This window comes from Manis javanica, chromosome 3 (genome assembly GCF_040802235.1).
Source record: "Manis javanica isolate MJ-LG chromosome 3, MJ_LKY, whole genome shotgun sequence".
Classification (NCBI taxonomy): domain Eukaryota; kingdom Metazoa; phylum Chordata; class Mammalia; order Pholidota; family Manidae; genus Manis; species Manis javanica.
Genome location: NC_133158.1, coordinates 51467236 through 51491411, shown reverse-complemented (window position 1 = coordinate 51491411; position 24176 = coordinate 51467236). Strand labels below are relative to the sequence as shown.

The window sequence follows — 24176 nt, the reverse complement described above, 5'->3', positions numbered from 1 at the left end:
TGGCTTCCTTCATTGATAAAGTCTTACTGTGAAGAAAAAATCATCTAAACTAAATGGTGAATTTAGTGATGTAGTTGATTTCCATTCTGCATCAAGCACTTTTTCTCATTGTGAACTGGTAACAGTTCATGGACCATACTTTGAGGAACACTGGCCTATAAAATGAAGAATGGCTATTCATTATGAATCTATGATATGTAAAGCACTGTGCCTAGGTGCTTGTGTGGTTCCCACTTAAAATTGTCTTGGGTAATCCTCACAATCCAGTGAGATTTGCCTTAATCCTGTTTTATAAGAGAGGATATCTCAGGTTGGTTAGCAGCATGCTGAACTTGGTCTAGAAAATAAGAAGTGGAGCCAAGATTCAGGGCCACTTCTGGCTACATCATGGTCAAGGTACACCATGGTTGAATTCTACCATCATGCTAATTTCATAAGATTTTTGTCAAAATTAGATGAAAAATATCAGTGGAAGTTTTCCTAAACTAAATTGCTTTGTAAATTGTTATCAGGGACTTTTTGCCTACATATTATCAGCAGCAACAGCTCACATTTATATAGCATTTTTTTCAAGTTTACTATTTACAAAGAACTCTCACATTCATTGTCTTACCTGAACTTCCTAACAGTCACAAAAGTAGAGAAGACAAATTGTGTTTTTTATTTGAATTATTTTATATACCTACAGGTTAGAGAAACAATTTCCTATATGTGAGATCATTCATTCTACTAAACATACTTAAGCAAGCATTTTTTCAAACTTTTTCAACTTCTGCCAAAATCTAGTTGTGAACTTAACACATCATGATAAGTTTAAAATTACCACAGTGTTAGATTTAAAAAGATGGAGACACAAGAAGAAAGTTGGAAGAAGCTTTGAATAGTTTGAAAAATACTGGGACTTTTCATCCAATTAAATTTTTGGTTTTTGCAGGTGATATTATGTTACATTATCTGGTCCTTGTCACTGGATGTATGTCTGTTGGAAAAATTCAAGAATCTGAAGTTTTCCGAGTTACTTCTACTGAATTCATATCACTACGAATTGATTCTTCAGATGAGGATCGCATTTCAGAAGTGCGAAAAGTTTTAAATTCAGGAAACTTTTATTTTGCATGGTCTGCATCTGGAATCAGTTTAGATCTTAGTCTTAATGCACATCGTAGCATGCAAGAGCACACAACTGATAATAGGTTTTTCTGGTGAGTTTGTGTTATATTTTTTCCCTTTGTAATCATGTGCTGTGTATTTTGGTGATTTGGGGCATAGGATGTTCAACAGTTATTTCCAGAAATTGCAGGGATGGGTTGTTGATTGAGCACCCTTCTTTCCTGCTACAGAATCCTCAACACAGTATAGCAGGCATCCACTGTACATTTATTGAAGTTGTAAGTGACATGAAGCCCATTTACTCTCCCTGATCTAGCCTGACCTTTCAAAATATATATTTCAGAAATATATTTAAAATACCTTCAGAATTATATTTAAAATACTTATTTTAAAATTAGGAATGAATTAGCTGTAAAAGAATATACTGGGATAAGTTTAGTACTATAATACAACTTCAGTAGGTAACTGATATATTCATGATTGTGCATAAATATGTTTTACTTAAATATGCACAAATGGTAAGTATATAAATATAATTAGTATTGTTTAATTGTAATAGACCAAATTTCTAGTATAGTGGTTCCCTTGTGCTCAACCAGTATCAGTGTTGATTTTTTTCATTAACACCATGTACAAATTGTATTCCATTATGTTTACATGTGATATAAGGCCAAAGTCCAGGACTCTGTTCTTGGCCTCCCTCAGTAGTTCAGAGTCCAGGTGTTCCCTCCTGTATATTTCCTTACCCTCACACTTTTACCATCAACCTGTATGGTCCTTGAGTAGCACATTAAGGTCTGACCCATTTGCCCTGGATGTCAGAGAGCTCCAAGTCAACAGCAACCTTCCTAGGGTAGGAAACAAACAATTGAAGTGCAAGAGCTTGGTCACCTTGTAGCTCACATGGAAGTTTCTTGGCCCAGAGTAGTGGTATGGGGGAGAAAAGAGGGCAGAATGAAAAAAGGCTTTAAGAGCACTGTAGTCAGAGATTTGGTGCCTAGATGTGGGGGAGAGGAGAGAAGGGCTGATAAGGCAGATGCGTAGACATAGGGTCCTCTCTGCTTATGTCAACCCTATACTTTCTCTGATGGAAGAGGCGTTGAAGTCCCTGAAAAAGATAAAGGTGTTGCAGCTGGGCTTAGGGTAGTTGTCCTTACTTTTCCCTCCTGTTCTTTCTTACCCAAAATTTCTTAGTTTGAGAGATAAAAGGTTTTCTGCCATAATTAGGAATCTAAGCAGGTTTATATACCTTGGCTAAATGATCAGCAATCAAGCATATTTGCTAAACTTAATCAGTAGAAATTATTTATTTATCTTTTCATCCAATTAAGGGTAATGGTGGGGACAGATTTAGATAGCAGATGGAGGGGGTTTATGTAGTAGGAGACAGGTTGAACAAAGGGGAGACTGAAACACCAAAGGTGAGTTTTGCTCATTGTATGCTTTCTACAGTTTTGCTAAGGATTGGCATTCTTGAGCTTCACTTTGCATAGAAAAGTGAAAGCTAAAGAATTCATGCTGTGTAACCTTGTAGAGCTTAACAGAAATATTTTCCAGGACACAGCCAAGTAAGTTTTGTAGCCAAAGAGTGGCAAACACCTATCTCAGAAACCCAGGTAGTTTTCTCTGTTGGAGATTTGAAGCTGCTGTCAGTCGAAAGTTGTTATAAATTTAAACAGAATTAAAATAGCAGCACATTGACGGCAGAAAAAAAAAAGATAAGTAAAGAAAACTGACAGCAGATGGAGAAACTCTACTAAACAAATGCATAGGATCCCACTCTACTTACATAGGGACAAGTAAGTCCCTTATACTTCTGCTGTGACATGGGACTTGTGGTGGTATCTAGACATACTGGGTCACAGTCAGTTTGAGCTTTGTCTGAGATCAGTATAGGTAGTAATAGTAAAGTATGGAAGCTTAAGTTGTATTTTTAAAATAAATAATGGTCATCAGATTTAAAGTTATGCCAGTAGTAATTTCATCCCTCATTGATATTCCAGTGTGCTTTCTTGAAGGATAGGAAGGAGTGGGCTATGGCTGATTAACCAGAACTGTGCATGACCACCATCTCTCTTCATCTCTACTTCAGCCTATTATGCTCTATTAAAACTCAAAGAACCAGGTTTCAATTTTACAGAAAATTAACTTTTATAAGGCATCTTGTTATATCAACTAATAGCAGAAAGAAAGTTTTCTTTACAGCCGTGTGTTTTCCTTGGTGGTAGGCTGCTAGGAGCTTCCAGTTGTGTTTTTCAGAGGACTAAGGTTTAAATAGAGACCCCAGAGGAGGTGGTGAGCAGGAGATGATCAACCTGACAGGACTCCAGCCACATCCCTGCTTTAGCCATTGTGACTCTGCTTTTCTCTGTTTCCTTATCATCGGTTTCTTCATGTTTGTTTGAATACAACTTTTGCCCATCTGTTACCTAGAAGTTAAAAGTATTTGGAGCAAGAGAAACTCTAGGCATGCATTAATAGGGTAGCCACTAGTCCATCTGGCTATTTGAATTTAAATAAATTAAAAGAGAACCTTGCAGAAGTCAAACCTTAAAAGTAGAGCTTTATGAAATGGGGTGGGGATATGTGTGTGAAATTTTTTGCAAAAGTCAGGTTGTAAATACATTATATAAAAAAAACACAGAAATAGGCACAGACAATAAAAACATAATGATATGCATCTTTCTGCAGACCATAGATCACATGCCCAAGAATCTCATTTTATAGCCCTATTCTCATTCCTAGCATAGTAAATGTAAATGAAGTGATATAATTTAATAACATTAAATTAATGTTCCAGGAACACTGTTTTAAATTACACTGTGTTATCTAGTGCTCAGTCAGCTAATATACTTATTTCTTTTTCTGTTAGGAATCAATCTTTGCACTTGCACCTCAAGCACTATGGTGTGAATTGTGATGACTGGTTATTACGTCTCATGTGTGGGGGAGTAGAAATCAGAACAATTTATGCTGCTCATAAACAGGCGAAGGCTTGCCTCATTTCCAGACTAAGCTGTGAACGAGCTGGGACCAGGTTTAATGTCCGGGGAACAAACGATGATGGTCACGTTGCTAATTTTGTAGAAACAGAACAGGTATATGGTGTTTTATATTGTTTAATTTATGTATTAGATGAGAGGTACAGGAAATAATAGGTAACAGATTTTTATTTGATTCAGAAATCATTTTGACACTGTAATGTCATTTTTTCGTTGTTCTCAGCTACTTACTGGCCTTAAGAAGGTTTCTCTGAAACAAACTTATTTATGAACAAACTTAGGTATGACTTTTCAAATAAGTATCAAGACTTTTACCAATTAGCATGACATTGTTAATGCTGTGTGTTTTAGTATTGAATTTAAAAACCTTCATGTATAGAGCTATATGAGTTAAGTTTTTGTGTGTGTGTGAAATTAAACCAAATCCAATATATGCACTATCTAAAATTAAAATCTGTGATATTTTTGCCTATGTAACTATATAATTGTAAAATTAGTCCACTCCCTAAACCCATCTCAGTTCTTTAAGTTAGTTTTGAAAAATATAAAAAGCTAAAGAAGAAAGTTAAACAAAACATACAGGTATGTATATAAAATATTTAAGGTTTAAAAGGAATTCTTAAAAATGAAGTTTGTGATTCTTATGCTTAAATTTTTACTATTTTCTTGGTTAATAATATATAGGAAAACAATCACTAATTCAAAAAAAATCAAACATTTAGTGTCCTATTTAGGATATTTTGTTAGGATAATTTACATATGAGAGATTGGTCACATGGTACAACTAGCATGCAGTAGATGTTAGTAACTTTGTCTTCTAAAGTACGAGTAACAACTTTGTGGAAATATTTTATTATTTTTCTCTGTAGGTTGTGTACTTAGATGATTCTGTTTCCTCCTTCATACAAATCCGGGGATCTGTTCCATTGTTCTGGGAGCAACCAGGGTTGCAGGTATATGTTTGACATTATTTTGTTTTCTTTTTTCTGTTGAATATTCTCCATATTTTCTTAACTTTCAGTATAGTTCATTAGTTCAGTGGGTAGTCCTATTATTCAGTCTAATAATATTAGCTGGATTCACAAATGAGGGTCTTAAGTATGGAGTTCCATGAACTTAGATATTTTTTCTTTACTATTCTTTCAGATAATCCCTAGACATTCAGATGCTGTATTTAATATTAAAATTTTGATACTTTCATAGCACATTGATTTTCAAAGTGTTACCATATTTACTGTATCAGTATCTGAGTATTTAAAAATTTAGTCTCTTTAGGTAGAAGAATATAGTAGTTAAAAAAAAAAGCTTCTGAAACCAGATTTCTCAATTTGGATCCTTACTCTACCACTAATTAACAATGCACTTGTGAGCAAGTGATTCAACCCCTCTGTGCCTCTCTTTTGTTATCTGTAAAATAGGAATAATAATATTAGTAGTACTTACTCCACAAGGTTGTTGAAAGGTTGAAATGAAAAGTACTGAGAAAAGTGCTTGGCGCACAGGGTAGCACCAAGTAGGGTTAGCTACTATTGTTATCAATAATATATCTAATACTAAAATTTACTTGGAATTTTTAGTGACTTGATCTTTAATATGTTCTCTGGCTTGCTTTCTGATCTTTTTCTTTTTTTAAAATTTTCTTGATACAAGTATCTGATCTTTGAAATACAAGATTTTTTTCATGTAAGGACCTAATACTGGATTGCCCATAATAGTGTGATTTTGCATTTTATTTTTATTCAAAACTCTTTAGTCCCTGAAGTGTGTTATTTTCATTTTAGGCTTCTAGTACCTATTTTCTATTAAATTTAACGCCTCAGCCTCTAGTATTGAGAAAGTTGACAGAAAAAAATCTTGCTTCCTTTGTTCACAGCTGAATCTCTCTTATATTTTAGGATGGTTTTTGTGGAGAGAGACTGCAGACCACTTGAACCTTTTCAATAATCCAGTTTATTTAAGACAGGCCAAGAATTGCTAACCCTGTGTTTAGCAAATGAATTATTGCATATTATAAACAAAGCTTTTCTTTTTTTTTTTTTGTGCATGTTGACTTTTGCTATGATTAAATGCATTTTTCTGGTCCTAGGTGGGATCTCATCGTGTCCGTATGTCAAGGGGATTTGAAGCCAATGCACCTGCTTTTGACAGGTAAGACACATTATTTTTACAAAATGCCATAAACTTATGATATTGTTAAACAGTGAGACTAGTTGTTATTATATTTACTAATTCATTTCAGGTTTTTTTTGGTTATAAGTAAAATTTCTTCTGACTCCTAATTTAACTGAAAGAAAGTGACACCTAGTGTCATGATTTTTAGGGCTGGTAGCCCTAGGTGTGTGGGTCTTCATCTCTTGGCCTTAAAACATCCTCTTTGTTTATGCTGTTAAATATGGTAGCCATTAGCCACATGTTGCTATTAAGCACTAGACATGTGACTAGTCCAAATTGATATATGCCCTAAGTGTAAAATACACACTGGATTTCAAAGTCTTTAGTGTGGAAAAAAAAAAGGAATGTAAAATATCTTATTCATATTTTTTTTTACTGATTACATGTTGAAATGATCTTTTAGCTGTATTGGGTTAAAATATATGTTGGTTAATTTCACCTGTTTATTTCTACTTTTTTTAATGTAACTTCTAGAAAACTGAATCTTTGGCTCATTTTATATTTCCTTTGGATAGCGTTCCTCTCTAACCTCTGGAATGGTTAGAAGCTGGAGAGAAAAATGTCTCATATTTGGGGCCATTTTTCTTAAGGCTGGAGCTATTATAGACATGTCTGAGTACTCATGGAGTGTATGATGTCCTTACATATGATGTGCAGCCCTGTGCCTGCTGCCCTAGCTGCCTTCCCAGTCAGGCTAGATGACTTTTGTTCTCTCTGCTTGTCCAGCACCAGCCTCTTAGAATGAGGAGGTAGCTGGATAATTCCAACAGCTCCAGTATAGGTGGAAGTTTCAGTGTTGGTAAGTCAGAGAGGAAATTGCATTAACTGAATTTTCATAAATTCAGTTTTGAGACCACGTGGAATGAATTTATGTCCAATTTTGCCAGTTCTGTGAGTTTAAAATGCTGCCACTTAGCTTCTGTTTAATAATGGATTCCTGTTTGTTGAAAAAATTTTAGCTTATCACTTGACATATGTGTATTTCCTTTCTTTAATAGGCATTTTAGAACACTAAAGAATTTATATGGTAAGCAAATGATAGTAAATTTGCTTGGATCTAAGGAAGGTGAACATATGCTAAGTAAAGCTTTCCAGGTAAATATGATCATTTTTTCTTTTGTCCGATGGGCACCATACCTAGAATGGTATAAAAAAAATAATATAATGCAATAATAATTAGATTCTTCCAGGAAGTAAAAACTTCTTCCTAGAAAAAGTTAGGTACTTGTTGGAACCATTAACTCTTCGGGCTATTAGGAAACAAGGTGATATTACCAAAGTTGGTATTATGGAAAGCTTTCAAGGCAATTGACACAGCTTTCTAAAATGTGCTTGTTTATATTGTGGAAGAGCAGAGAATACACTCCCCTAAATGTTCTGTCACAGGTAGAAAGGTACCGGGCAGTTCCCTCCTTCACCTGTTCATTGCCTTGCCTGTTTCCTAGAAACCACAGTCATCGTTTTAAACCTGTGAATTTGTAAATAATGCATTTGTATATATGCAAGACTATATCCTCTTGTACTGATGAGAGAACACTAGAGAATTTCAAGTAAAAAAGAACCTAAAGAAGCACCTGACTTATAAAGGAAAAGTGTTTTTCATAAGTGCTGTCCAATGATGAATTAATGTGTAAATGATGGTGTTACATAAGATTTTAGGTTTAAATTAAAGAAAATGGTTAGAGAATATTTTCTAAAGTTCAGTCTAATGATGTCCAGACGTAACTTAATTATTTGGTTATTTTGTCATGAAATGTTGTCAAAGCAGATTATACTTTGGAGAATAAGTTGTTATCCTAAATTTTTAAATATTTGTGTGTATTGAATGAAAGTATAAAATGAATTTTCATTCTTTGATTTTGTTTTAAAAAAATAAGTTACTTTCTTTTCAGATTCTTTAATAGATAAAAAGTGATTAAATTTGTATTGTATAAAATGAAGTACTGGTGGTGAGAAATAATTTTTCATTTTCCTAATCAGATGAGAATATTATTCAGGTTCCCTGATATTAATTATGTAACCTAATCGTTCAGGGATAGTATATGAGAGAGAAAGGTGAAGATGCTATTAGGTGTCAGCAAGTAGTTTTCCATTATACTTCCGGGTCCCTGAGAACTTTGTGAGAATAGTAAGACTTCAAGGGACCACGCTGAGGGTTAATTTAAAATACAAGGTTCCATTTTAACATCATACTGATAAGATCGTATTTAGTTAACATTTAAATGAGTATTTGCCTTTGTACTTTCAGAGTCATTTGAAAGCTTCTGAACATGCTACTGATATCCAGATGGTGAATTTTGATTATCATCAAATGGTTAAAGGAGGAAAGGCAGAAAAATTACACAATGTTCTTAAACCTCAAGTCCAAAAGTTTCTAGATTATGGATTTTTTTATTTCAATGGAAGTGAAGTTCAAAGGTTTGACTACTCTGTTTCTCTTCTCTTTAAATTGAAACTTTGCTATAATTTAAAAATTCATCTTAATTTCCTTTTTTTAAATCAAAGTTCACAATTAAATAAAATACCTTCTTTTACTACACCTGATTATAGGCTTGTTTTTCGTTCCTGAGAATTGAACATGTAAAATAATAGCTTACATTATTGAGCACATAGTGTGGTCCAGGCATTGCACTTAGTCTTTACAAGTACCAGTAACAAGAAATGTAGGGAGAGTTCATTTATTGTCGCCATTTACATTTATGGAAATTAACGTGTAGGCTATACTCTACCCCAAACTGCTTAACAAGGAAGTGTCAGAGGTAGGATTTATCTGGCTCCAAGACCTCCTGCTGTTGTCTATGAAGTCATTATTCTGCTTCTCTGAACTGACAAATGTTTAGAGGAGAAAAGTATTGAAAAATTTGTTCAGATTATATAGGTTGAGGTAAACTTTAGTGAACAAAGCTCAAATTTTTAGTTTTTAGTGTGTACAGCAGTCAGTATCAATGTCATAGAAACTTTATAGGTCAGTAGAGATGAACAAATCTTAGGTCTTAAAAATTCATTTCATAAACATTTGATTATCTTTTATATGCAAAGAACTATGGGGTTATAAATCTGAATGTATGTTAAAGGTCCTAACTATTGGCCTAATTAAAAATAAGCAGGTGAGAATGAATAGATAATATGTGATAAAGAATATAACAAAGCGTTAACAGTTACAAAATCTAGATGGTGGGTATATGGATGTTCACTGGAAAATTCTTTCATCTTATTTCCTGTTAGAAAATTGTAATAATAAAATGTTGAGGGATAAAATGGAAGCCACATTTTAATAACCTTTATTTTTCTCATTTTGTCTTAGTTCTATTATTTTTGCTTCAAGCTAGCTATTTAACTTCGCTGAATTTGTTCCAGATGCCAGAGCGGTACAGTTCGAACAAACTGCTTGGATTGTCTGGATAGAACAAACAGTGTGCAGGCATTCCTTGGCTTAGAGGTAAAAAATGAATGAAAATATATGTATGTGAGTTGTATTGAGTACCCTTTTCTGGTGCTTTTATAATATTTATGTTTCTCTGAACAAAATGAAGTTACGCTTCACTAAAGGCACTCTTCTGGGTTTTTTTTTCCAAATCCCTTTTCATTTAAATGTTCCCTTTACCTATTCTAAATATACTATTTTAGTAGCTATTTATTTCCCTCTATTGTTCCTTAACTTTTCTTTTTAAAAAAGGTGCTATTTACATTATTCTAATAACTGCTTCTTTTGCCTATCTTTTGGGAAAAAAATTATATGTGTTTATGTATATGTATGTATACATTTGGCCTTCATTCTTTGTGTTGTCTTTGAAAAATGTCTTCCGAATTGGGGAGTTCTGTTTTTGCATGTTCAACCCTATATAAAAGATTATATTTTTGTCAGAATTTGTAACCTACTGCAGTTTAAATGGCATTTTCAAATCAGTAGTTGCAAAAAACAATAGAATGAAAAAGCCATTGTTGGTGAGGATGAAAGTTAATGAGATTCAACTTCTTTAACAAAGTGTTCAGAAGTGTTTTTTCCTTTACCGCTTAGCCCTCACATTCAGTCTAATACAGACACAGTGTCAACTGTTTGATAAACTGTAGCAATGCTGAGCTTTCTACATCTTCCCTATTATGTAACAGTTAGGGTCATAAGGCCATGGTTGGTCTTCACTTAGTTACATAGAAACTTAGCATAGTTCTCAAATACTATAAAGAAAAGAATAGGAAGTAACATATTCTTATTTCCTCTGGTGAATGATCTTAAATTTGGCCAGATAATTGGTCAATTAAAGTTATTCTGCAGCTCAGGTTCTTTCTCTTTCAAAAGTGAAAGTACAGTGTGTAGAAGTCCGCTACAGAAACATACTTTTCATGTAACCAAATACATTTTACTCTTCCCTTTTTTGAAATCTGTCATTGAGGTTTATCATTATAATTTACTTAGAAAATAGGATGGAGACAGAAAAGTGAAAGCAGTCATTTGCCATTTGGATTGAGTTTATCACATGGCTTGGGATTGTTTTGAATTCTATTTTTAAGAGGCTGAATGGATTTACTTAGGTTCTGACAGCAAGCATATTAAAATACTTGGAAGTCTTCATTGAAAGTATAACATAAGTTTTCAGAATAACTTAGTTTACTCTCAACTGTTGGTAGCTAGGTGTAAGAATACTCCCTAGAATTATATACCAATGGGTTGACTGCTTACATAATTTACTGCCGAAGTAGACAAAACTAAACAAGTAGTGAAGGACCACCTTTTGCCCAATTCCTTGAAGAACAGGAGATATGAATGATAAAAGAGATGCTGGGGCTTATTTTTTATTCTCCATGGTGGCAAAGACAAGCTCTGGCTCAGATGAACCCAGTTTACTGTTTTTCTATGTTATTTTACATTTTGATTCCTCTATAAATATGGGTAATCACCATACTTAGAGTAAGATAAAAGAAAACACAGATGGGAAGTAACTAAGTAAAAATGCAAGGCATAGAATATAACTGGATTCCAAATAAGAGAAGTAGAGTAGATAAGGATTATGCTTTGCTTTGACTCTGACAGATTTCAAGGCTAAAATTTATTCAGCATGAAGACCAGTAACTTTGTATAGGCTTTTATTGTCTGTGATGAAGGAATTAGTAGTGGCCCAAGATCCTTGCATTCCTTGTATGCTGTGTTCCCTCTGGCTCTCCCTTACAACATTACTAATACAGATTTTGTATACAAAAAGCTATCATAACTTTATTTAGAGATAAGACTTAATTTTCTTTATTTTTTGGCAACAATTCAAGAGCAACTCTTTCTCATAATTTCTTGACCTTAATTACCCAAATGTATAGAACCAAGTAAAAAAAATTAAAACTTATTATTTCTATATATATTTAGATAAGCTAGGTAAATATTTCTTTCTGCCTTAATGCATGCTGTTGAATAATTAATTCTTTTAGGTGAACAAGGTAAACTAGTCCAATTTATTAAGATACTTTAATAAGATTAATTTTATCATTTGACCAGAAAGAATTTCTTATTACTATGAGAAAATATTAAGTTACTTGTAAGTTTCATTGAAAAAGTTTAAAAAATTTAAATGGTGGAAAATAGCACCATTCGCTTAATAAATTTATGTTTTCAGAACCTAGTACCACATAGTCCTATAACAGTAAGTTTTTGGTATGATTCTGGCAGTTCTTAAAAAGTCACATCACAATTAACAGTTTAATATACTTTAAAAAGTTTCTCCTTTTCCATTTTAGATGCTAGCTAAACAGTTGGAAGCTCTTGGCTTAGCTGAAAAGCCTCAGTTGGTGACTCGATTTCAAGAAGTTTTTCGGTCAATGTGGTCTGTGAATGGTGATTCAATCAGTAAGATATATGCAGGAACTGGAGCCCTTGAGGGAAAGGCTAAGGTAGATCTGGATCTATCATGAGATTACAAAAGAACCTCTTTTTCCTGTCTTAATAAAGCTTTTAAATGGTCTCTTTTTTAAATCATAGTTTGGTTTTCATTTAGGTATCTGTTTCAGAATTCTGTTTATGCTTTTATATCCTCTTTAATACTTCCTCCTATAATGGATACTAAAGTGATTGAATGGGAGATAGTTATTTCTCTAAGTTTGAGGAGTTATGTACATATGCCATATTTAGTTGTTCATTGATAATCCATGAGACCTCTATATGTATAGCTGACATTTTTTTTCATGACTTTCCTTTGCATCTGTTTTACTTTTTATATTGTCTATTTAATAAATACGATTTTTTTTAAACTATAGCCTTCTTAATAAAAGTCCCTGTCTATTTGCTTTGTGTCCCTAGTACTTGACAGTGCTTACCATTTAATAGATGTGTAACAAATGCGGGTGGACAATTTCTGCAACACCTACTGTAAACCCCAGTGCTACTAGAAATTGATTAAGTTCTTATTCTTTTACTTATCTTAAGTTGAACAGGAGGCTATCAAAATGTGCAAAAGAAGTGTGCGATATAGATGGAATTATAATTATGTGCCGCATTGTTACTTTGTAATTGCTGGTATTATCTACAGACTACTTTCTGCTCTAGCATTTGTCTTTTATTGAGAGACTTTGGAGGCATACTTGAGATATTTTTCATTATTTTCTATACTTAAATACTGACTTTTTAAGGCTCCTGGCCTCATTTGAATGTATTAACATTTTACATCTCTACAACTCCTCAAATTTCCTCAGGAATAGAAGCAAGAATGCATACAACTTTCATAGTTCTCATTCAGCCCCTTCAGTGTAGCAACTGAAATTCTTTAAAGACCATTCATCATCTCTAAGTCTTTTTTTAGTTTCCAAATCTTCCTCCTCTGCTGTGCTTTATAAAATACCTTGCCCCTTTCCAGAGCTATTGGCCTTAACTACAAAGTTCCTTTGGTTCAATTTCCTAGAAGTACTTGTATTGACATTTGCAAATATTTACTACTTAAATGGTCCCAGCTTTTGAAAACCTGAAATTGTTAAAACTTCATTTATTCCTTAAAATAGAGAACATAATTCTTACCATTAAAACCTGGTTCTCTACAACTATTGCTTAAAATATTTTTTTATGTTCTTCTGCCTTTTTTTTCTGTGGTGACTAAGACAATATATGTGCTGAGGTTACATATGTTTTCAGTGGTATTTTATATATGAAATTTTATATATTAAATATACTAGCCTGAATTGAACCAAACTCTAACATCTGAACTGCTTTCTTTTCCTTTCTCTGGGTTCCTTTTGATTAATTGCCTGATAATGTGAATGGTGAGTGTTTTTTCACGTAACGTATTTGCATTTGTTATCATACAGGAAGAAATACCATTTTAAGCCTCAGATTTCTGTTATGTATTTAAGGAATGAAAATTACATATTGCAATTTGAAGTTTTTTTTCTAAAAGGCAAGAGTTTTTTTAAACAATCATTAAAATCAGTAAGAGCAAAAGAAATCTTTATGGTAGCTAGCATGCCTAAGTAAAATATGTCTTCACTAAAAGTTAATCTCTCGCTGTAGGAATTGGCATAGGTTTATTATTATTTATATTTACATAGGCCATAAAAAGACCTAAAGTAGACAAACTGAAGTTTACATATAATATTTATGAACTGTAATTATAAATTTCTGTTTAGTCTAGACTTTCATTCTTATGTTCAGTTTTAGTTTTAACTAATATAAGTTATCTGGGAGTAATTTCAGTTGTATTTTTCTACTGCTGAACTTCTTTGAATTTTTTTAAGAGTATGTAAATGCAGTGTGTTCTTTATTTCTCCTACTTCTCTTCACCCATCCCATCCTCAAGTCTTAAAGTTACAGCTTAAGGAGTAATTTGTTATAAATAAGTACACCAGTGTATTTCCTTTATAGTACACATTTCTAAACATTTACTGCTCCAAAATCATTAGTGGGTGCAGCTGTGGCACTGAACTTTTTCCATTTCTCTGCAGAGATGTTGTCCAAAAAGGGGGTGGGAGGGAAACAGTGACATCTTGAGGAAACAGTGACAGCATGTTAAAATGTGATGATTTGATTTTCAAAATAGAATGATTAGGTTCTTTTTACTACAGTAAAGTCATATAATACTGATTTAAAGTATCAAAATGCCAGCTGAGTAAAATCATTATGTAGAATGAAAGTCCATGTTCTTTTTCCCCCCAACAGGCTGGAAAGTTAAAAGATGGTGCTCGTTCTGTTACTAGAACAATTCAGAATAACTTCTTTGACAGCTCCAAGCAAGAGGCCATTGATATTTTACTACTGGGAAATACTCTGAATAGTGATTTAGCTGATAAAGCTCGAGCACTTTTAACTACAGGGAGTTTGCGTGGTATGTGTACTTATTTTATATTTTGATTATTTTGTTATTTATATCTCTCAAAGTTTTAAGTAAATGTAAATTTATTTACATAATTTTTTTAAGATTAAGTTCATTAAAATAGTTTTGGGAGGAATTTCTATGAATGTAATTTTTTTTTAAATTGTGTTCTCCAGAGGAAGTTTTCTCTCTTAAAATGTTTACAGCTTCAGTGGTATTAAGCCGTAAGGTGAGGCTCACCCATGTTTTCTTTTATAGATTATGATTGAGGAGGTAAATGGTTTTAAGTAATTCTAACTTTATGTAAGGCAGGATTTTATAGAATATTTAGCTAGTATTTCAGTAGAGTATTCAAAAATTAATTATCTAGAAAACAAATACTTATTGAGAAAACCAATACCTATATTGGTTATTTTGCTAATCCTCACTCCAAAAGTTTCTGTAACTTGGTCTTACCTTTTAATTGCTATTGTTTGAATACCAGCATTAAATCATATTAATAACTTAAAATATTGCTTATTACCAGACACTTAACTATTCCATTCTAATGTTTGACATAAATATATGGCTGTCAGGATGGCCTTTTATCTTTCACTGTCTGTTATTAAAATCAGAAGAATTTGAGCTCATGTCAGTGAGCATATATTAAGTAATACTGTAGGAAAACTCAAAATTCATTATACAACTTAATAAATTGGACTTGCTTAATTCCATATTCTTTCTATTTTAACTTTTCAGCATTCTGAATCTGAACATTTTTATTTCTTCTGTTATCCCCAAACCAAACCTTTCAGTTTTCCTTAAGCACATAGGAGAAATTGTTTCTCATCAGTTTGGATAACTACATGGTCAAATAGGTTATCAAGGATTCTTTCAGAATTCTACATGATGCTGAAAGTAGTTAATTACAGTCAGCTCCATGGGGATCTGTAAGTAGGCTGGGGAACTGAAACCTACTGTATCCCTTAAAAACAAAACCTCCTCTTACCTACTGCTTCAGGCTTTCTTCCTGGCCTCCAGCAGTACAGACTTAACGAGTTCGCATTTTATCACCTCTTTCCACCTGTTCCGACTTGGATATGGCATTAGTAAGCAACAACTGAAAGAAGCAATTGAAGGAAAGAAAAGGAGAGGCGAGGAACCTAAGAATTCCCAAACTTGCTCATCAGCTTTTTGGTTTCCTGCACATTTTACTATGTGTAAAATACACCTTTAAAAAAGTACTACAATTCTGCTATGACTCTTGTTTTGTGAATGGGAATTTGTTCCCAAAATGAATGCTATATTAGGGAACATTTGGAGCATAATGCCAATTCTGCATTAGTTAATGTATGATTTCACCAATGATAACAGTAGGTAGATGCAGGAAACTGCACCCAGAGGAACTGAAATGGTGGAAATACATAAAGCACACATACACATCTGCATGTACCTCAAACATCTGTCTGCCTTAGTTCACGAGGTTTGTTATGAGCCACATAATAACGCATCTGGTGTTACAACTTTACATCCAATTTCAGAGACTCCTTTGTCATTCACAATTACTCACAAGCTGCAACCCTCTTGATGTGTACTACTACAAACTTCACGTCTTTTTCAAGATGAAGTGCCATATTAAGGAGTATTAGCATATGTAAAATTGTGCCACTGTTTTTAATTAGGTTCCTATCTTTTTTGCCATGTCATTCTTCAACTCGTTTAAATAGTGTGCTCTAATGCTATTTTTCCCATAAGCTCTGTTTTTGTGGGAATTTGTACACTTTTACATAGCATGGTGATTTTTTGGGAATATGTTTTGTTATAACTCAACTACTTGTACTTATCAACTGGTGAGTCCTGGAAAGAATACTAAAAGATGTATATTAGAGCAATATCTTCCCATATGTTCAGTATCCTTCAGCCTCTTAGGTTTTCAGATTCATATTTTCTCCCACATGTATGTGCACATGCACACACATACACAGGAGCAGCCTGAAAAGCAGGCCTAGGACCCTCTGTGAAACTCTGGACATCACTAAGTCACTATAGGATTTTTCTTAGATGCAGAGGGTTTGTATCAGTTTATGTCACTTATAGTCATCAGAAAAAAGGAGATCATCAAATTGACTTAAAAGAAAAAAGTGAGGCATCTTAGAATGTTTTGTCATAACACTTGAGATGTTAACTATAACTTACTGTTTTACTAATGGTTCTTTGTTTTCTTCTTGATGCATCCATAGTTTCTGAACAGACATTACAGTCAGGTACAGTATAGAAAATTAGTCTATAAATAAAAGCAGTCTTTTCTTTATTTTTCTCAAGCTGATACTGTAAATAAATAAAGCCATATAAATGGAAACTTTCTCTTATCTTGCCCTCAGACCCTAACAGGATAAACTGATACCTTGCTTTAGTCTGAGAGAAAAATTTTACGTTTGAGAAAACTGGGTACTTCATTTAAAAGGAAATACACAATGCTCTGTCTTCCTGTAGCAAATGCTTAGTTCCAATGAAATACAAGTCATCTAGTTTTAATTTCACTTCTCTTTTTCATTGAACAAACAGTGTTAGTGTTTTACCTTATTTTTAATGGATTAATGGAAAAAACCCAGATGCGACTGTTTTGGATTAATTTTAGAGTACTATCTGTGATATTTGTGATTACTCCACAGTGTTTCACACACATATTTCAAAAGGCATTGACTCATTTGCCTGTATTGTGGATGAAATGTTTTGTGTAAATCTAAGACATGCAATAAAATATAATCTGAAATCTTTTAACAAGCATCAAGATTTCTAAAAAAGTTAGGAGAGTTAAGTGTGTAAGACCCAAAGATCATTATTTTTCTTGCCTTTCCTATTCAAGGCAATCCCAGGCCTTCATTTTCTGGACAAGAAGACAAGCTTGTTTTTAAACATCTATGGCAAAAGGAACATAAGCTAAACTCTTGCCAGAAATTTAGAGGAGAAAGACATCTTTTCTTCCCTTCTCTTAAGATTTGTTTAGCTTAGTTATTCTGAGTGCTTTGAGAAACTACTGGCTTTTGTTTTTTTTTCTTTTTTTGAGAAGAATAGAGGAAGAGAGCACTTGGATATATTTTTGAGTTATGTTTTGTGTTATATAATGAAATTCATTTTCCGACATGATGGTATTTAGGGACGGACATCTGTTTGAACATAGTCTCATTCTTTCTGACACATAAAGGTGCTAACCAGTTAAGAATAAACTAGGATTTTTTTTTTTAACTTTTCATTCCATTTGTAAACTGACTTGACTTTATTAGTTCACACGTTTTTGTTCACACAACTTATTATTATTGTCTTACTGAATATTTTAATCATTATAGAACCTGTGTTTTGATAAGAATGGATTACAGAAGTAGTTTTCATAGTAGTAATAATGGCAGTGACTTCAATTATAAAGACCAGTGATAAACCATTATAATAGAGAGTAATTTTATCTAGGTACAGCCAGATTTCAGTTAGCCATACCAGCAGGTCAGAACAAATAATACGTTTTCCTTACTACCCAATACCTTATACTGCTAAATCAAATCAAATCAAGACGGCTAGAAATCTGCATGTTTACCCCTGGGAACAGTGGGAATATGCTTATCATCTATAGCAGCACCTCTCTCAGGGAATTCATACGTCATTTTCATTATAATACTAAGATGTTATTTGTCTTTTTCACTCATATTCTGTCACAAACTGCTGTATCTTGGTATCATAAAAAAATAATAATAAAATAAGATCATGTGGTAAAAGGTAAGAATCATTTTGATCTCCTCTTACCAGCTAACTGCCAATTAAGTATGTATGTTGTTTTTAGACTGAGGTTCTGTTAAGGTTCTAGCCACTCTAAGAATTTAACTCAACCAAAATAAAGTGTGATTTAGAAGAAAGAAGATAGGTGATGGTCAAAAAATATACAGGAGAAAAATTGAGGATTCAGAATGTATTGAACATTCATTCATTCAACAATTACATAGTGACCACTTAGTATGCACCAAGCACTCTGCTAAGTCACAAGGGATATTGCAGGAAACAAAACAGACCAACACTGCTGCCCTCATGTAGCTTTCATTCTTGTGAGGGGAGACAGATAGTTACAGGATAAATAACTAAAACACATAGTCTGTAAAGGGTGATAAGTGCTATAGAGAAAAATACAGCAAAGAGGGAATATGGAGGGTTAGAGACAGAATGCAGATTTTAATAAAGTGGTCAGGAGATTTTTCACTGGAGAGTAAAGACCTGAAGGAGGTGAGGGAAGAGTGTTGCAGACAGTGGGAATGCCCAGTGGTGGGAGCCGGTCTGGCATCTTTTTGAAAGAGCATGGAGTCAGGTCTCTGAGCAGTGCCTGAACAGGGAAGGGGTTGTATATGAGGTCAGAAAGGCAAGGTAAATTGCTTAAGACCTTGTAGACCATTGTTAAAGACTTTGGCTTCTACTCTGAGTCAAATGAGAAGAATTTAGTAGTGACTTCATTTTCTGACATGTTATTATTGTCCATAATTGTATTTTTGCCAGGAAGCCATTGTTCATCAAACCACCTGTCAGTTACCCAAATCTTAAACTAAATGGGTTCAGCATAGCCCAAATAAGTGTTTTTAAATGTTTTTCTTTGGGGAGAAATAAATTTATATTTTTACCAGCATCAAAATAAAGTTGTATGAAAGGCAATTGTTACAGTCCTAAAAATGTACATTATCTAATTCTGTATGTTATGTAATCATGTACCACTTCATCAAGACAATGATTTGTGCTGCATGTTTTATACTGCTTCAATAACTTTGTAATAGCGTTTTTATTTTGGCTATTGGATTTAGTCAAATTTCTTTTAAATTGTTTGGTTAACTGCTTTGTGCTAGGCTTTATGTTCAAGGCTGGTCTCTTTTTGTGCCTGTGCATGTATCTTATGCTTGTTTGTACTTATGATGTAATTGTACTTTCCAGGCATCATTTATCAGTTATGAAAATCAATTTTTATAAGTCATTTAATGCAGCTAACCTTCTGTTGTTTTTGATTAGCATCTTCTAAAGTATTAAAGAGCATGTGTGAAAATTTCTACAAGTATTCAAAGCCCAAGAAGATTCGAGTGTGTGTTGGAACATGGAATGTGAATGGTGGAAAGCAGTTTCGCAGTATAGCATTTAAGAATCAGACACTCACTGACTGGCTTCTTGATGCACCCAAGTTAGCTGGCATCCAAGAATTTCAAGGTTGGCTTTTTATAAAATATGTATTTAATTAATAAGTCCTGACACTGGTTTATTAATCTAGAAAACAAGTGTAGCAGTTCTACGATATGCATTACTTTATAAAAGAAAATTGGATCTGTAAATTTGAAGGCCAACATTTTTGTAATCAGGTGTCCTGAAATCTTACTTCTTTTTATTCTTAGATCTTTATTTTCTGCTTTAAAGAAAACATAATGATAAAATAAATCTTATTCTTGGATATTTGATTCACAGGAAATAGGATCCATACATAGATACCTTTAAAGATAAAAACACATAAGAAAAATTAGTTGTTTTTATTTTTTCAAACTGACACAAAGCAAGCTTATTTTATAACTGATAATTTTTCAAACCTAGAATGTCCCATTTTTCAAATCTAGTCTTCTGCTTGGTTACTAAGAAATATTCAGGGTAGATGATGGAAAGTCTTAAAAATCTTGTGATATTTGTTGGCATTTTATGACTTAACAGTACTAATACATTCTTGTAGAAACTTGGTACAGACAATTTAGTAGCCAGACCAAACATTAAGATGGGTATGCTTTAATTAAAATTTTGATTAGAATCATGAACTTAAGGCCTTCTTTTTTAAAGTCAACTTTAATTCCTTTTTACAGTGTTACACATTTACCAAGTATAATATATGAAAGGTAATGTGTATAGGAAATAATGTGACATACAGATTTTTTTTTTTTAGTTGTCTTTAATCAGTCATCTAAAACCCTGGGGTTTTCCCAAAACTTTTATTAAAATGCCCCTTTTCTCTTACGTCGAACCTAAGTTGGAATTGTAGTTGTAATAATAATAAAATAACAATGAATACTACAAATCTAAGTACTTTACATCTATTCACTTAATATGTGTAACAGACTAGTGGCATAAATACTGTTATCATTCCAATTTCACAGATGAGGAAACTTAGACACAAGGAAGTGACCTGCCTAGCGTTGTGCATTAGGTAGTGGCAAAGCCAGGATTTGACCTCTGGCAGTGGTTCCAGAGTCATTGTACCACATGGCATTTTATGTGTGAACCTGGGGAAGTTGCTTAGGTTCTCAAAAGTCTCGGTTTCCTATCTGTGAATAAAAGGCAAAAATAATGTGTCTCATACGGTGTTTGTATGGTAAATGAGATGATACATATATAGGCCTTGCACATACCAGCAGTTAATTTTTTTTTTCTCTCAGTATCAGTTAATAGTACTTACAGACTCTTTCTAGCTATTTATCTTCACTTCTCAATGAGGTACCCCAAGTACTCTTGGGCTGCTTATCTCGAGCAACTTCTGTTCTCTTTTAGTCCTTAACAGCTATGAAAGAGAGTTAATGGCTGGAACAGAGGAATATGTCTTCACCCTTGGATGTCTTAATTTTCCAGGAGTTCCTCTACCTAGGATATAGCAAAAAGATCAAGCCTTGTGTTTTCTAATTTGAATGTGAAAAATCCCTCCCAAATGTTACCTTTGAGATGGTTTTGCAACCACTTTATTATTTATGCTTTTTCTGAAGAATTCCTTTACCTCTAAAATTTGATTCACTTCAGCTCTTGAGAAGTGGCTTATTTCTCTGTTGTCCATGGTACAAACATGGTACAAAAGAGTTTTTTCAAAATGATTTCTGAAAGGATTTAAAGATTTTTAAGGAAAACAGTCATAGACAGGCAGATTAGGATGCCTGAATAGAAAGTAAATTTAAAGTAATTATGTCCCACTCATGGGTATTGCCTTTAGTCTTAATGTGATTAAACATAAAACACAAAAATGGACTTTTATGACATTTGGTGTTGATCTTAGTTGTGTTAGGGATGGGGGTGCCATTTGATTAAGGCTTATTTTAAAAATGTTTCTTGGATGCTTAATTGTAGATAAAAGAAGTAAGCCCACTGACGTATTTGCAATTGGTTTTGAAGAAATGGTAGAGTTAAATGCTGGAAACATTGTGAATGCAAGGTAAGCCAGCAAGGTAACACACAGGAAAATGTTCTAGTTGAGGGACATGCAAGACAGATAATTAAGTAGTTCTTACAAGGATAGATTGAGATAATATATGTAAAGATGCTTCTTAAACTGTAAAATAGCAGTTCTCAAACTTTTTTTTACTTAAGGATCTTTCTATACTCTTAAAAATATTGAAAATCTTAACTTTTATTTTTGTGGGTTACATCTCTTGACATCACATTAGAAATTAAAAATTTTAAATTTAAAACATTTAATTATTTGAAAATAGCAATAATAACCCATTACATGTTAACAGAAGTAACACATTTTTTTTTCTGAAAAGTAACTGTTTTCCAAAACAAGAATGTACTGAGAAGGATGCATTATTTTTTACTCTTGCAAATTTCTTTAATATCTGACTTAAGACAGCTGAACTCTCACATCTACTCCTGATGTTAGTCTGTTGCAATATGTTGTTTTGGTTGAAGTGTATGAAGAAAGTCACATAAATATGTGGTTGGAAATGGAAATATTTTAATAGCCTTTTCAGATAGTTTCTTCTGGTACTACACCAAAACTCAACAAATAGCAGTTTCTTAGAGTTTAGTTGTAATATGGTATCTGAAACCATAGCAGTGAATTTCTTGTGCTCTGTTATACTAAAGTTCATTGTTCTATCTTGTACCCTTGCATGATTTTGAAATATCATGTATTGGTCATTTGGAAAATATTAGTTCACTGAGTTATATAGATATTCCCAATTTTGACACATTGCATTATAAGATATCAACACATCATATTGCTTACAATAATCACTGATCTCATCAGCAAATTCTTCAAGTATCTGGAAGCTGTCCAGATCACAATAGTTTTCCAAAATTCCCATTTTTACTTGAAAACTCAAATTTTATCATTGCAAGTAAATACTCTTGGTTGTTTCCCTTAAGAAGACAGGCTTGGTTGAAAACTCTTTGCCAGATAACCTAAGTCTAAATAATCATAGTTTGTCATAAGTTCTTTTAAGTAAAAACTGTATCCATGAAAAACAGGGCAGCTCAACTCTCGTCTCAGACTGTCAAGTGCTTTTCCTCGAAACAACCATCACTTCACTTTGTGGCACACATGCATTGTACATTTCCTGGTCATCCCATAGAATGTGAAAAAGATGGGACTCGAGGCTTAAGCTCTGATGACATTAATGTTACTGCTTCAGCAAGAATAGTCTTAGGTGAAATGCATTATTTTAGCCTCAAGTGCACGGCAATGAAGACTATAATGAATATAGTAGAGTTTGGTGCTGGGTTCAGTCCAAAGCATCAGCACTTCTACTTACTTCTGCGTTTGTACCATCAAGCAAATGTCAGGCAACAGTGATGAAAACAGCAAATGTCTGAGTAGTGTTAGGAAGGTAATTCTGATCTCATGGGTTTTGGGGACCCCCCCACAGATGTTCTCAGACCATACTTTGAGTACTACTGTTCTGAATCCTTACTACAAATACAAATTATTTCAGTGAAATTTAAAGCTGAGGTGTTTTAAGAACATATACTTGCTTTTAAAGTTGAGTGTTTTCCATCTTTTATGAGATTTTTAAAGATTTTTTCAGACTAAAATTATTCAAGTATGGCATAGTCATCAAGCTTGCAAATGACAGGGCTTTTTCTTAGCCAAAGTGAATCAACAGTTTGTACAGAGAAGTAGAAAATAAATCCACCTTCATTCATTTTGCTGTTTAAATCTCTCTCCTGAAAGTACATATTCGGTTCTTAAAATAGAACATGCTCTTAAGGTTCCTAATACCAAATGTTTCAGTTGTTTGTCTAAGTAGAGCTTAATCAAATTATTTAATTAAGTGAGGATTATTCCTTCATTTTAACCAGCATCAATTGAGCACCTACTCTAGGTGCTAAAGCTACATTAACAAAGCAGACAAAAATTCCTACCTGTGTAGACCTTCTACTCTTGTAGAAGAGATAGACAATAAACAGTAACTATAATAAGTATATTATATATCATGTTAGAAATACAGTAGAAAATAGAGGTAAAGGTGATTAGGCATGTGGAGGTGGGGAGGGAAGTATGTGTGGCTTTGAATGGAATGGTTGGGACAGTTCATTGAGAAGACGACTTAAGAAGCAAGCTGAAGAAAGAAAGCCGTCCTCATTTCAGAATCCAAGTCACAGTGGTAGGATGATGGCAGATACAGAATCCACGTTCTCAATTTATATTTTGAAGGTGGTATAGCATATTGTTAGATTAGCTAGGTGGCTGTGAAGGTCATTGTGGTTTACCACTTAATCATTTCTGTGAGCTGGAACTGCAAGAAAAATTTTTTGCTCTCCATTGAAGTTCTTGGGCACAAACTTACTACTCTGAAAATAAAGAGAAAGACTCAAGCATTTATCCTACCTTCTTTGTATGAACTGTGTTTCAGAGTAATTAAATAGTTAATAC

The 24176-nt window shown here is 33.3% G+C and overlaps 1 protein-coding gene across 9 annotated transcripts in view; it reads left to right on the top strand.

Moving 5' to 3' along the window:
• The window catches only part of SYNJ1 (synaptojanin 1), a 70754-nt gene that overhangs the window by 18500 nt on the left and 28078 nt on the right, over positions 1–24176 (top strand). For 5 of the 9 annotated variants that reach the window (XM_017641907.3, XM_017641906.3, XM_017641910.3 and 2 more), the window contains exons 4-15: positions 935–1202; positions 3983–4208; positions 4982–5065; positions 6199–6260; positions 7283–7379; positions 8533–8702; positions 9642–9723; positions 12006–12158; positions 14410–14575; positions 16783–16806; positions 19577–19768; positions 21650–21734. In XM_017641907.3, the coding sequence (XP_017497396.1) occupies positions 935–1202; positions 3983–4208; positions 4982–5065; positions 6199–6260; positions 7283–7379; positions 8533–8702; positions 9642–9723; positions 12006–12158; positions 14410–14575; positions 16783–16806; positions 19577–19768; positions 21650–21734 (1609 nt within the window). The remainder of the gene's footprint in view (positions 1–934; positions 1203–3982; positions 4209–4981; positions 5066–6198; positions 6261–7282; positions 7380–8532; positions 8703–9641; positions 9724–12005; positions 12159–14409; positions 14576–16782; positions 16807–19576; positions 19769–21649; positions 21735–24176) is intronic. The other 4 variants (XM_073231419.1, XM_073231418.1, XM_017641912.3 and 1 more) reach the window with 3 other exon arrangements.